The sequence below is a fragment of the Ursus arctos genome, unplaced genomic scaffold (assembly GCF_023065955.2).
Source record: "Ursus arctos isolate Adak ecotype North America unplaced genomic scaffold, UrsArc2.0 scaffold_8, whole genome shotgun sequence".
Lineage (NCBI taxonomy): Eukaryota > Metazoa > Chordata > Mammalia > Carnivora > Ursidae > Ursus > Ursus arctos.
Window position 1 is genome coordinate 54647839 of NW_026623100.1, and position 15539 is coordinate 54663377.

The 15539-nt window shown below is 42.9% G+C and overlaps 1 protein-coding gene across 1 annotated transcript in view; it reads right to left on the reverse strand.

Moving 5' to 3' along the window:
• TMEM178A (transmembrane protein 178A) overlaps positions 1-15539 on the reverse strand; it is a 47182-nt gene that overhangs the window by 9146 nt on the left and 22497 nt on the right. The window contains exons 2-3 of the mRNA XM_026479481.4: positions 3939-4052; positions 1488-1625 (exon numbers count right to left, since the gene is read on the reverse strand). Of these exons, the coding sequence (XP_026335266.1) occupies positions 1488-1625; positions 3939-4052 (252 nt within the window). The remainder of the gene's footprint in view (positions 1-1487; positions 1626-3938; positions 4053-15539) is intronic.

Sequence of the window (15539 nt, forward strand, 5' to 3'; positions counted from 1 at the left end):
CCTGTGACTTGGGTAACTCAGGCTTCAGATCAGCTGCCCAGAAAGCAAAGCACCACCTATCTGTCAACCCTGAAAGACAGGCAGACAGAAAATGGCGTCAGCCGATGAAGAGGTCCTGCTGCCTCCGGTTAAAGCGGGCACGAGTCAGTGGCCATCAAGTGAGAAGTGCTGGCAAACCCAGTCTTGGTCACTTGAAAAACTGAACTCCAGAGAAGTAGAAATAGGCTTGTTCAGAAATAGCTACATATCCAAAGTCATATTAGCTCTGATGCTGAGTGTGCCTGTGAAACTCTTCATCTGACATTCACTAATCACTAATACATTATTTGTGTGTGTGTGAAGGAGCAGAAGGAAAAAAGATTTCTTCCCTGTAGCCACTTCAGTGTCGGCTGTCAGCTCAGCTCCTGACTCCTTTTTAGACAAAAGTAGCCTTCAGTTGCTATCAAACAGACCACAGTCATGTCTCCACACACCACCCCCCTTCCAATCCCCTGCTTTAGGATCAAGTCCCTCCTCTGCTTAAAACCTGCTGGTGCCTGGGGCACCTGGGTGGCTAGGTGCGTTAAATGTCTGACTTCAGCTCAGGTCATGATCTCAACGTCCTGAGATCAAGCCCCAAGTCAAGCCCTGCTTGGGGCTCTGTGCTTAGCAGGGAGTCAGCTTGTCCCTCTGCCCCTCCCCCACTGCTCATTCTCTCTCTCTCTCTCTCTCTCAAATAAATAAATAAAATCTTTTAAAAAAACTGATGGCTTCCTAATTTACGCTTAGACTGAAATCCAAGCCACTGTCTGCATCTCCCCGCGCTCCAGCCACACTGGTCTTTTGTGACTCAAAATACACCCACCCATCCCCGACTGTAGGGCTTGGCTCGCCCAGCAGCACACTCCCAGCTGCCACCTGCTTTTCACAACTTAGCTGGGAAATCGCCCCCTCAGCAAGGTGTCCCTGAGCCTCCGATTCCACCTTGTTTGTTTTCCTCACAGCTTTTATTACTATCACAAGTTATTGTCACTGTCTCTCGATGATGAAAATGGAGAAGGATTTTTATCTGCCTCATTCATTGTGTCTCTAGTACTTAAAGTAGTGCCTGGTACATAGTGAGTCCTCAAAAACAATCTGTGGAGTGAAATGAATGCATGTTTTGTGTGTAAAAATGACCCCAAAGACACCATCACTAAGACAAGTACTTTGAGTTGACTGTCAGCCCAAGGGGTGGTTGTGCTGACCCCTCTCTCTCTGTCTCTCTCGTGGCGGGCTCCCGATATACAATGGCCAATGCTTGCCGAGTGTCCAGGCCAGGGCTAGGGCCAAGGTATGAACCAGAAACAGGAAAAACAGAGCTGGCTCATACGGAGATTAAACCCAACACATTCCCCCCCACCTTCTAACAGGCCACCGTGGAGAAACCAGGCCTATATTATGAACACTGTTGTTTTCTTCAAAGACCTTCCCTTCTGCCAGAGAGACGTCTGAGGTGTTCAGCATACCTGTCATGAGGAATAGGAGTCCGGCCACATGTTGGGTCAAGCTTTCCTCCCAGAAGAAACTGACCGTAGCCACGATGCAGCCGCAGAGCAGGACCGCCACCGCCATGCCCAGGAAGCCGGCGGTGATTCTTCTCAGGTCTACTCTCAAGACAGAAACAGATAGTCGAAATGGGAAGCAGAAACAGCAGAGTTACTGAAAACTAGAGAACGAAGAGCTTTGTGTGCATTGTAAACACTAGTCGGTGGCACGGGCAGTCTTGGGGTCTGCAGGCTTGGGGTGCTTTAGGGAAGTCTCTCCCCAGGTCTTCCACCAGAGGACAGATAGGGTCAGAGTCTGCCTTCTCTGCATGCATGTAGAAGTCTGTACCACACAGAAAGCGGAGCAGAGGACAATGCCCAGGTCAACGTGGGTAACAGATAGCAAGTTACTTAGGAAAAGGAGAGTGAGGTAGAGATGAGAAATGTCTTCACTTTCCTTAAAAGAGTAATGGGTGCCAATTGTTTTATTTGTCTTTGTCACAAAGACACAAACGTGATCTCAAGGCCAGAAGTCCAGTCCCTCCCCACCTCCGAGGCAAAACCAAGACATGGACCAAAGACATGGATCCGGACATATTTTCGCTCTGATCACCATCCTAGTGCAGCATGCTGACTGCTCACCCTCTGCTATTTTCCTTCCTCTATGTCCTTCCTTCTCTCCTTTATTTTTAACAAATCGAATTTTAAAAATTGTTAGCTAAATGTCTATGATCCTTCTTAAAATAGTAGTAGATCCCAAGGGTAGATCGACTGCCCCAGAGGCCCGTCAACAGCTCTGGGCCCACATGGACAGTTTCTTTCTTTTAAAGGGGTTTCTCATTTCCAGCTCAGAACATCTAAATGAAACTGCCTAGAAGAGGAAGTATAGACACTTTAGGCCAAGGGCCAGGGGCGGTGATCATTTAAAGGGGCTGAGTTTAATGTTAAGGGGATAAGTCATTTTGCAACATCCACATCTGAACAGAGGAAATGTCGTAATAGGTCAGCCATTGTTGTCTCAACTTCCTAAATTCCCTATGGTTGAAGTAGTAATTCTATTGTCTACGACCATTAAAAGCCACAAAGTTCAGATATAATCTACATGGGATTTGCATTAGTACCACCCATGTTAAGTTTATCTGGTAAATGTGACTTTCTTGGAAAGAGCTACGCATGCAAATGCTGGAAGTGTCTTTCTGCAAGAACCTCAAAAAACATAAAGAGAACACTCAAGTACTGGCTTGAGTACAGTCTTGCTATGCAACAGCAAGCCACAGACTCCTCGAGTTGAGAGGTGAGATTCTTTCTCAGACTCCTATGTTGATCTTTTCTCACCGGACTTAAAACCAGTGACTACGGGGCTTTCTGGACTGTTGATTAAGCCAAAGAACTCTAAACACTCATAAAGAATTCAGACGTAAGAACACTTAGATAAAACTCTAACTCAGATCTGCTGAGAAATGCTTGTTAAGATCAGCCAACAAGAAAGAATTTTCAGGAAGTCATAGCATTAAGAAATAAAGCACATGTCAGCCAATGACTTTCCGAGTCCTCAGTCTGCCAATCCGAATATGTATAGCGTGAGACCAGGACTACAGGAGCACCATAAGAGTTTCCATATATCTGGTTCGATATTTAAAACAGTCTCTTGATCGGCAGAGATTGCCTCACAAAATGAGATTCTGCTTGGTTTTCTGCAGTGGCTTTGGTCACCAAACAAGATCCCTAAAGTCCTTACTGCTTATTTCACTGGAAACATGACAATGTTGGCCTCTGACTAGGGTCTAGCTTTTTGCTTTCCTGAGTCATCTATCACCAGGCAGCATGAATCAACAACTTTCAGGTAAATATCAGCCCACTTTAGTGTCACACTGCATGATCCTTTCTAGATGTTCGCATTTTCCTGACAGTGAAAAAGAGCAGTTCCCATCGTCAAGATATCCTCTGATGACAGACATCCTCTGAGAAAATTACAACATACACTCATAAAGATATTTTAGCAGAAATACCAAGGCCTGAGGTAGACGTGGTAGCTAAAATGAATATTGTATAAACAAAACAAAACTGAGAGTACCTAAGCTATAATCCCCTTGGTTTACTAAGACAAGTCACAGAGCAGGTCCGTGCACCCGATGACTTGGTAAAGAAAAGATGCAGGAGGCCATTTGCGGACAGATGCCACCAGGGCAGAAACACACGCTGCCCTGTCTCACGAAGCCTCAGGCCTGATTTTCACACATTCCGTCTGTAAACAAGTTGTGACGGCAGCACACTGAAATGACTCTCAGAGTCTCTGACCCAGCTGCATGGGGCCCACAGGCCCACCAATGCTCAGCACAGCATCTCTCGGTTCAAACCTAAGAGGGCTGGTAGGAATACTTTTTGTTCAGAAAGACACCATTTCCTCTCTGACCCTTTCCCAGAAATACTCACGAAGCAGGTGCCATTCATCTTGCTGAATTGTCTTGGTTAAATTGAAAGGAATGTTTCGTAAGCGGATTGGCTGGGAAAAGTGGTACTTGATAGCCGTGCATCTCTGTGCAATACCTTGAAGGGAATAAGAAATGCGATTTACGAGTCTGGGCATTTGTAACACGATTCTGGGGACCAATGGCGGAGTAATGCGTCCCGAGCTAGGTTGAGTGGGGGAAGGGATCAGAATCTCTTGAGGACTCTCAGTCATACAGGCAAGTCGGAGCAGGAAACACCTAAAACATGAAATGATTTTTTAAATCATGTTTCACTTCTGGATGTGTTAAAGTCGATAAGGATCTAAACTCTCCTAATTGTTTTTCAACACTGACTTTGTATTAACGAAACACAAAACTCCACGAAGAGAAATGGCCTGAACGTATACAGATGGTTGGGGGAAATCAATTTAAAATTTTAAGTTAACCCAGATAAATTACATGTGCCTGAACTTGATCCAATCTCAAACTCTCAAACGGGTTGCATCAAAAAGTTCATCAGGAAGTGTATTATTTGGAAACCAGAAGACATCATTCCATAAAGACAAGCTTCTAGTTGATGGTTTAGGTGGTGATTCAGTCACCAGACAAACCTCAATAGCCTATGTAACCCCAGGGCAGCTGATGTATTTCCTTAATACGAATTTTACTGACCTAAATTCTGGGCCCCAAGAGAAACAGTAATATTAAGGGTGGAGAGGGGGGGGAAAGAAAAATAAAAATAGAGAGGAAAAAGGAAAAAACTCTCCCTACGTTTTCTGGTTGCATGGCCAGCCCTAGGTGCAATATTTTGAAATGGGCAAGTATACCCATTGCTTTATCTGGTACCTTCTCTTACTCTCCCTCCCAACCTATGCTTTTATTGCATAAATAAATATGGGCTTATTTGTCCCCTGAAATCTTCTGAGTCCCATGATTCAGCCTGAATCCTATGATAACCCTGGCAGCAGTTAAAAAAAAAGTCCTCATGAACGTAAATAAACCTCTAATTGATAGAATTTGATGAACTATAGAAATAAAGTGAATTTTTTTAGAAATCAGGCATTGAAAGGGGGGAAACTAATATTTGAGCACAGTCTGTATCATGAGCCCATCTCTGACGTGAAGGCACCTAGAAGATCATCTTCCCTAAAGAGTTTCTCACACAGTAGTGCCCATTAAGAATCAATGGGGAGCTAGTTAAAAACATAGATTCCTGGATGGACCCACCCAAAGATATTCTAAATCAAAAGATTTGGGATGGAGCCAGGAAGCTGAACTTTAACAAACATCCCAAGTAATTCTGAGGCAGGCAGTCCTTGAATCTCACTTTGAGAAACTCTGCCCAAAACTCTCTCTGCTTCTGGGAAGCTTTTTTATTTTTTTCCTTATGAAAGCAGATTCCCCCAACATTCAAAGCACTTTTGTTTTACTCTGTTTTTTTTCCAACATGAGCCCATGGCAGTGGTTATGCGGTCTAAGGCATATGAGTTAGGTATTTACGTATATGTTAGGTGTTTATGAGACAGAAAACGCCTGTGCTTACAAAGAACAAACAATCTGGTATGAGAATAATAGCAGCTAACATGCTGCAAATGTATTAATGGCTTGCACTTGTGTTTTTCAAAACTGTCATTCCACTTGGTATTCATCTGCAGGCCGACCTTGAGGCTCCGTGTAAGCAGAGAGCGAAGGCTAAAGCGGAGCTGAAGACATGGCCGACATACACACAGAGCCCATCAGCAAAGACTGGGACTCACTAGTTCCAGGCAGCTAAGGACATTTTTGTCCATTAGCTTCACACAAAGCTAGTCCAGCAGAGACTTCGGGGGCCACATACGACAAAGAATACAGACTTTACAGAATTCATTAAAGAAAGACACTAAAAAACCAACAGCAACAACACAAAACAATAACAAATCCTGGGGAGGTGAAGAATCTAATTTCCAGAGTTGCTACATAATATTATTTTAAATACTCAGTTTTCAATAGAAAAGTACAAAACATACAAAGAAACAAGAACATGTGGCCCTTGCGTGAGGAAAAAAGCCAGTCAGTAGAAAGTATCACTGAAGAAACCCAGATGTTGGACTTATCTGACAAAGACTTTAAATCAGCTGTTTAAAATGTGTTCAGAGAAGTAAAGGAAATCATATTCAAAGAACTCCAGGCACGTATGAGAGTGATGTCTCATCAAACAGAGAGTATCAGTAAGTGATAGAAAGTATAAAAAGAGAAAAAACAAATAGAAATTCTGAACCTTAAAATAACAATAGCTGAAATGAAAAATCCACCAGAGGGGCAGAAGAAATAATCAGCAAACTTGATGATAGGTCAACTGAGATTATCCAGTCTGAAGAAAATGAGGAAAAAAGAGTGAAGAAAATAAACAGAGCTGCAGAGATCTGTGAGACGCCATCCATCATACCAACGTAAGTGTCATGGGAATCCCAGAAAGGAGGAAAGAGAAAAAGGGACAAAAAGAATATTTGAAGAAATAATTGTCAAATACTCCCCAAATGTGATGAAAAACATACATCCTCACATCAAGTCTGATGAACTACAAATAAGATACACTCACAGCAAGCCACACCCAGACACGTCATAATCAAACTCCTGAAAGCCGAAGAGAGAATTTTGAAAGAAGCAAGAAAAAAAGCAACTTATCACATAGAGGGGTTCCTCAAAAGAGTAGAAGATGATTTCTTATCAGAAACTATGAAAGTCAGAAGGGAGTGAGATGATGTTTTCAAAGCACCAAAAGAAAGATAATCAATGAGGAATTCTATATGCAGCAAGGTCAACCTTCGGAAATGAAGGAAAAATTGAGGTATTTCCAGTTCAACAAAAACTGAGAGAGTAAGTCATTAGTCACTAGTCCTGTCCAATAATGAAGACTAAAGGGGGTCCATCTGAATGAAATGAAAGGACAGTAACTGAATCCAATGAAAAAATAAAGAACATTTGTCAAGGCCATGACATGGGTAGACATAAAAAATGATATAAATGTATTGTTTGTGTTTTTCATAACTTTTTTCCTCCTATCTGATTTAAAAGACACAAAGCATTAACCAATAATTATAAATCTGTGTTGAGGAACATACAATGTAATTTGTATGACAACTGTGTGAAGGACAGGAGATGGAATGGAGCTATAAAACAGCAAAGCTTTTATATACAAATGAAATTCAGTTGGTATTAACCCAAAATAGATTGTTATAAATTAAGATGTTAATTGTAATTCCCAGGGTAACAACTAAGAAAATAACAAAAAAATATAAATAGAAAATAAAACAAATGGGAATTTGAAAGGTTACTAGAAAACATTTATTTAACACAGAAGAAGACGGTAATGGAAGAATAGAGGAACATACAGAAAAAGCAAAATGGCAGATGTCCTCCCTTATGAGGAATTACATGAGAAAGAAAGGGAAGACTCACGTTCCTAAAATCAGGCATAAAACAGAGAACATTATAAATAACCTTATGGAAAGAAAAGGGAGTTTAAGAGAATACTATGAAAAAATATGCCAACAAATTATACAGATGAAATGGAAAATGTGTAGAATGCCACAAACTACCATAATTGGCTCAAGAAGAAATAGAAAATCTGAATAGAGCTATAATAGGTAGAGATTGAGTTAGTAAATAACTTATTAAAAAATCTTCCACTGATGGGGCACCTGGCTGGCTCAGTCAGTAGAGCATGCAACTCTGATCTAGGGGTTGTGAGTTCAAGCCCCACACTGGGTATAGAGATTACTTAAAAATAAAATCTTTAAAATTGAAATTTTCCAATGAAGAAAAGTCCAGGACCATATGTCTTCACTGGTGAATTTTACCAAATATTTTAAGAATTAACAATCTTTCACAAAATCTGCAAAAAAAAAAAAAAAAAAAAAAAAAAAAAGAATTCCCAAATCATGGTAGAAAGCCGGTATTACCCCCCCCCCATACAAAAACCAAAAACATCACAAGTAAAGAATAATTCAAAATATTCCTTATCAATAGGTATGCAAAAATCCTCAACAGACACTAGCAAACTGAAATCAGCAACATATAAAAAGAATGTACAATATGACCAAGTGGGATTGATGTCATGAGTGCAAGATTGCTTCACCATGTGAAAATTAATTCATACAATAGAATAAGGCACAGAAACCACAAGCTCATCTCACAGACGCAGAAAAAGCTTTTGACAAAATCTGTTTGATACTCATCCACAGCCCTACAAACCAGATTGAGAAAAAAAAAGTATGATTCACTCATTAAGTAGGTAGGAAAATCTGAAGTTCAGAGACATTAAGCAACTAGCCTAAGGCCACAGTGCAAAGTAGTAACTGAGCTTTACTTTAACAGGTGTGCTGTTACCCGAAGTCTGTATACTACTCACACAGGAAATTTAGAAATCCTAATCTTTTAGAAGGGCATCTTAGTTCTGTGGGTGGTTAGAACTGGGGTTATTAAGCAAATGATCAATTTGAAGTGAAAAACACATTTTTTTTTTCAGTTTAGTAACAACATGCACTCTTTTGGAAGCAAAGCTGACACCTAATTGAGGCTTCTGTCTATACAGTATCCACACCTTTCGATAATGTTATTGGGAGATTGGCTTGGCTCTGTGGCTGACTCAGTGACTTCATCCTCCCCGCATCTCACAGAAGCTGCTTACAGCTGGAAATGGGGCGCGGACCGGGGAGAAACTGTTCTCTGAGCGGCCGAGGGGCTGGCCCCATAACTTGTTCTGTGCTAGGGAAATGCATGGCTACTGTTACGTCACTGTGGACATTCTCAGGGCTCCTCTCCTTGGCCCCTTGCTGGGAACAGGCATGATCCGGGAGGAAGACAGCAGAAAGGAGGCAGGCAGCCGGCCAATGCTTGCTGGCTTCCCCGGGGGCATCTGGCATATGCCAGGAGTGAGGTAAGCCGTGCACACGGAGCCAAATTACCTTTCCTTCCCCACTAGGCTCCCAGGCTAAATTTAAACTGCCAAGAGCTCTGAAAGGAGAGGAGAAAGGAGCGTGGAGCATGGCAAGGTCTGGACTGGACGGTAACAAGCAGTCCCCAGCAACCCCACAGACTGGGAGCCCAGTGGTGAGCCCAGAGCATCTCAGCTGAGTTGGCAAGAAAACAGGCTACAGCTCCTGGGCTCCGCTCCCTTGGAAGATGATGAGAGACTCCAGGCCGAATGAGGAGAGAAAGCGGGAGTGAAGGACAGAGCAGCAGCAATGTCAGAGGCCTGCGTTAGCTGTGGGATGTCCTGGTTCTTAAGGGCTCGTTCGCTGCCCTAGCAAAAAGTCGGAGAGATTCAAAGGGGCGAGTATTTTATTAAGGCCTGGCTTCCTACAACATACACTTGAAACTGACAAAATGCGACTTGACAAAAATCACACAGAAAAAGACCTGGAGTTGCTTGACAGCTCGCCCAAGACAAATGAGATCCTTTGGATGAAATGACAAGCGTATGCGTATACGAGGATGGCGGGTAGACATAACTCCATGCGATGTTAGGTTAAAGAGTGATACTGTGAAAATCCACAAGGAGGCATTAGATTCAAATTTTTTCAAAGCCATGCATGCAAACTTTGAAATTAACTGGCTTTCTGGGTAGAGGGAGCAATGAATCTGGCTCCCTGAAAAGGAACACAAAAAGCATGAGCTCATAGCACCAGATGGCATCACACAATGGGGGGAAGAAACATGCAGAGGGTTGAAAAGAACAAGTTGTGATCTATATTTAGTGATTAATTAGCTTCTTAAAGGGCCAAGTAGAGCCACGTTAATGATGATATAAACCACGGAAGAAGATACATAAATATACTGCACAGAGGTCAGGAATAGGTCTTATGGTCTGGTGAATTTCTATGGTTTCTGGTGCTCAGATGAATAGAATTCTAAGCTAAGTTACAGAAACCCATACTCTAGGTTAAATGAGGGAGAAACGCGAGAAACAGAAGCTGCTTTAAAAAGTCACTGTGTACCAGTCAATGACGAGGCAATATGTGTGGTGGCTAAAGGCCTTGCAGTCAGACAGACTTGGATTTGAATCCTGTGTGACTTTTGGCAAACCACTTAACCTCTCTGAGCCTCTATTCCCTCATCTGTAAAAGAGGGGAAAGAATGGCAGATATTTGATTCTGTTATTGTGAGGAATGAAAGAGGTCATTCAAGGACTTAGCGTGGGATGCAGCCAGTCAAAGCACTCAATAAATGTCAGCGTTTGGTTATGAAACATCTCTTGGCTTCTGCTCACATCCACCATACAGAGCTATTGCCACATGCTAGGAGTCTGTATCCTAAATGTGCATCGCAGATTAACCCAAGTGGACAGAGAGAAACAGACCCATGCAACGGCTGCCTGAACAGGGGTCTAACCAAGGGCTCTCATGTGTCCTCTCCACTCACGCTCAGGGCAAGACTCCAATCACTTCACTCCTGAACAGTTGGCCAACTGGTCTCCTTGCCACTGTTCTCTCCACCCTCCAACCCACCCTCATGCCACTGTTGGATAAATCTGTGTGAAGATCTGGAGCCGCTGGAGGCTTGGTTGCCCATCTGTAACGCAGACTATGAAAACCTGTAAGATTTTTGCTATATCCACCTACCGTTTACAGTATCATGCACTTAATATGCTTCTTTAAATTGATTACTCTAAGTGGGACACAGCTTTACTTCCCATAAAGTAATTATGTATTTATTGTAGAATTATGTATTTATTTAAAAATAAAGCACCCGGCACAGAGTAAATGCCGCGTAGCTGTTTATTAGATAGCTTTAACGCTGTGCCGAGGTACCAACTTCCACACTTGGGCAAAGAGAAGATGAGAAAATCTCTGGTGGTCCCTGAGAGCAATAAAGCCTGAGGTTTCCAACATCTGGCTCTGTCTTGCCTCTATCCAAGAACATACCATTGGCTTCCCTGTAATCAGACCCAGGTTCTAGACTCCTGTCATTTATCTCTGCTCCCCCAGCTCACTTGCGCTTACAGCAACTGGTCCCCAGGGCTGTCCCCACCCCTCCCAGGCATGTACCTTGGCAGGGTAGTGCCCATTTCTTTCTAGAGCTATATGGCCATCACCTCAGAACAACCCCAGACATCCTAAGCAGCACCCCTCCCCCATCAACCCGGTTCAGTGCCTTCATTCAAAATCCCTTCCAGAAGGAACACAGCAGCCTGTGCAGCTCACTCCTTTCTCTGGCTTTGTTGTGACGTCAGAGGCTGAGCCCCCCAATCTGGCTCTTGATTACTCAGTCTTGGCCATTTCCTAATAGATCAGAAACCCTGCCTCTCTCTGAGTGTCCCAAGTTCCTTAAGAGTGGAGGCTGTGACTTCTTTCTGGGTCCCTGACGTTTAAGAGCTCTGGCAGCCACAGTTGCTGACAACAGCAGTATAATTGTTGCTTCAGGTTCTCCAGCAGATGAAAGGGTCAGTGAACAGTCTGCATTGTTTCCTAAAACAGTTCAAAGACAACTTAGAATTCCATAACTGGTCCATGGGCCGAAAAATAAAGGACTCTTTCCCACCAGCTTTGCCTGCACACATCTCAGTCTGAAAGGAAAGATCCAACATGGGGTCACAGGGCAGGGTGGCTGCCATATTGCCATCAGAGAGATTTAATTTCACTGGAAATCAGGTGCAAAGTGGACAAAAGAAAATATTTTCCACGTCACCTCCTTTAAGGAGTATGAACAGCCCTCGCTTAGATAACTAAGCAGGTATAGTGAGTTTAGGGGCCTAACGCTGACTTTTAAGCCTCAAATGGCCAAAACCAGTCCTGAAGTCAAGCCCCAAGTGCAAACCCATCATCAGGTCTCCAGAATTGAGAGGAGACAGGTACAAAATTAGTGATGGGAGAGTGGCATTGTCTGGTAGAAATATAGAGAATTTACAAGTCATATAGAGAATTTTAAATTTTCTCATAGCCATGCTACAAATATAAATAGGTAAGATTAATTATCTTATATTTTAATTTAACATACAATCAATATTTTGAAAATTATTGGATTTTTTTACGTTTATTTTTTTAGTAATTTCTACACCCGATGTGGGGCTTGAACCCACCACCCCAAGATCAAGAGTCCCACACTCTTCCGATTGAGCTGGCCAGGTGCCCCTATTAGTGAGAGAGTCTACATACATTTTTCAGACTAAATCTTCGAAATCTGGTGCTTTCCACTTAAAGCACAGCTCCTTCCATGTAAGTCTCATCCCAAATACTCAATAGTCTCATGTGGCTGGTGCCACTGTACCGGAGACAAGAAAGTTCCAGATGAAGGTGAATAAGACTCAAAGTAAAAAGCAACCGAGAGCAAGTGTTTGATCTAGGAAGTGCCTGAAAGGTGTGAACGCTGTTCTGGGTTTAGACTCTCCCTCCACAATATATTAGCTTGTTCTGCTACCCTTGTCTCTGATTAGTAATGGAGAATCAGCTTCTAATTGGTGTGAAATTGTATTTGTGTTCACTCTACACTGTCTTCGAAGCAAGACAGCCTAGATTTGCCTTCTGGTTTCTCCATTCACTAGCTGTGTGTCCTTAGCAAGCTTCTTGACCTCTCTGGGCATCAGTTTCCTCAGCTGTAATACATGGACAGGGGTAGTCCGTTTATCTCAGAGGAGGATTAAATGAGACACAGCATACTGTTAGTGTTAGTTTCCATCATCGTCACTATCATGATTATTACTGCAGCTACTGCTACTTCATTTACCTGAACAAACCCAGACAACCGGAGTCTTCCTTAAAGGCAAGACTCTGGTGAGTTCCCTGAACTGTAAACACATGATCTCTAGGGGCCAAAGAGGGAGGGTTCAATGACAAGCCTGACAGCTTCAGCCTACTGCAGAGAGAGTAAACGTATGGAGCAGACCAGAAAGAACAGGGCTCCAACAAGCATGATTCTGGACACAGGTGGACACTGTCATGGGGTTAAGGCAGTGAGTGACCACCGGTTGACTGAATTCATTTTTAAATTTCCTTTAATGGAGTTATTATGTTATACCGACAACAAAAAGTAATATAATTTTGAAAAATCAAAACCAGGGATTCTCAGCTTCTCAGAGCCATCATGGCGTACAGGTGGTGATTAGCTGGCAGAACAGGGATTCATGATTGGAGATTAAAGAAAGGATGTGATTTTATGTGGCTTATGGGGAATTTCAGCCCAGCTCAGTGCACTCTGCTTCTCTCTCCCTCTCCTTTCTCCTCTCCTTCCCTTTACCTTCTCTCTCTAGCAGGAGACGGGTTCTATTCCTTCTTCTTCTTCTTTCAGAGTTGCCAGTGTGGGCAAGGGGGATATGATAATGCCACTGGCATGAAGGCAGAAGTAGGCAAGAACTGACACCCTATCCCATATCTTGTTCCCCAGGCCCTGATTCATGTGAAACAAAATACAGCCATTGGCTCAGTGAAGGTTCCAGCCCAGTACACTGTGGTGTTTTCCTTCCCATAGAGGATACCAAGTTACAGGGACAGGCCAACAGTTGCTGCTGGCTACTCTCGGCTCGGGTCATGACATGCTGACCTCCGAGAGAGCAATACAGTCTGAACAGAACCTGTCTTAATAGTATATGAGTCTTAAATGTTCTTAATACACACCTAAAGTTCAAATCTCCTGGATTCTGGAAGGCGTCTGGTCAGTGTAGGAAGCAGACCTAAGCTTTGTTCACTCTCCAGTATGACTTTTTCAATTAGTATGGACATCAGCGAATATGATTTTTTTCATTGGAAGGTTGAACCTGTATACTCCCAAATATTGGGAGAAACTTGGGAATATGGGTTGTTTTGTTTTGTTTTTACATTTAATATGTGCCTATAGGAAGCAGCGTCCAAGAGTGTAGAGGAGAATACTGGCTTTGGAACCAGCTGTGTGACTTAGAGCAATAAACTCAACCACTCTGAGCGTCCATTTCCTCACTTGTAGAGTAGAGGTAATACAGTCTCACAGACTTGTTACAAGGACCGAATGAGATCGTATATATCAAGTGTCCTAACAGTGCCTAGTCCACAGGGACAGTGTCCATCCACTCCCTCTTCCTGCTCTCTTTCTAAGAAGGACCAGTAAAGCATGAGTCCTGACCTGAGGGACTGCGGCCTGTGTAACTTCATCCTCGCCTCCACCATTTGGGGTAAAAAAATCAGGGGCCAAGTATCAATTATTACCTTTTGCCACCAAAGTCAATCACCTCATCATATTCTCTCTTTCACTCATTCATTTATTCATTCGTTCAACAAACATTTATTGAGCCAGTGCTTTTTAGACAGAGAGAGGACCTACTTTCTGAATCCAGAATATGTTTCCACAAAAATGAAAAACTGACAACTTGAAACTAAAACCATGAGTCTGAGCAGGGAGGGTGAAGGGAGGGATGGAGAGTTAAAGAAGGAGAAAGAGAGAGAGAGAGATCTCCCACCTGCCACATGGGGACCCATAAACTCCGATGGCTTTAGCGGTTTCTCAAATACTTAGAAAAGAGCAACTTACTAGAGAAAGACGGGCCATTTTGGAGTGGGCTGGTGTGTTCCAGGGCAAATTATTCTTAAAAACAATACACTCTTGGCCCCTTCCAGGTGGCTTGATAGACTCTTTCTAATTGAGCTACACTTTCAGAAGTTTGTTTCCTTTATGAAAATGAACCCTGAATCAAGCTGAATTGACTAATTACTAGTGTATATGGAGATTAGGAAAGCAATGTTTGGTAGAGCTAATTTATGACGGTATAGACAAGGGTAATAGCTCTGCTCAAACTGTGAAAAAATTTGAACATATTTGCTACCATGAACAATGTTCTTGTGTCCCCTTCACCAGATGGGCTGTTGGATTTATGATAAGACGTGTCACAGATACATATCAAGATAAATGGAAACTGGGAGCCCTTTAGAGCCAGCCTTCAGGATCTATAGAGAGCGCCTGTTCTATGGCTGGCTCGATAATTGATAGAGTGGTCCTCCCGGGCTTTGGTAGGCTATTGGAATCAATTTCGAAAAACAATATAAATTGATTTGAAACAATATTTTTAACTTTTTCTAAGTAATGATCAAGCCCAAGCGACAATCAAGCAAAACCGACAAGTCTGATTGCATTTCCTTTCTCTCCTCCAGCCCCCTCGTAGTTAGGTGGCCTGGCAGACACCAGAGACAAGAAGGAAGGGGGACGAAATCTCCAAATTGAATGAATTATCAAGGATTCACTGCAAGGAGAACGGAGGATGGCACCCACCACCTTCCAGCGCAAGAACCTTAGGGTACAGGAAGAAGCCAAATCCCAAAGCCATTCGCAGCAGCGGTAGGAAGATGGCAGTCTGCGCAGGACCCTCTGTCTCTGGCAGCCTTTGCCACTGTTTCCCGTGTGTGTGTTGGTTCCTCCAGCAACTCCACAGGCATCCTTAAGTCAGGACATAAATCTGTAGCCAGACAAGCACACTTGCGCGACCACCAGAATTGCTTTAGCGTGGTTATAGGAAAATGATAATCATGCTTTTGTTTATTTTGCAGCATGTTATGCATGTTCACAGGGCCTCATCACACATCCTTGTAAGTTACCTAAGGAAGACCTTCTGTCCCTTTACAAATAGAAGAACAAGGCACAGACC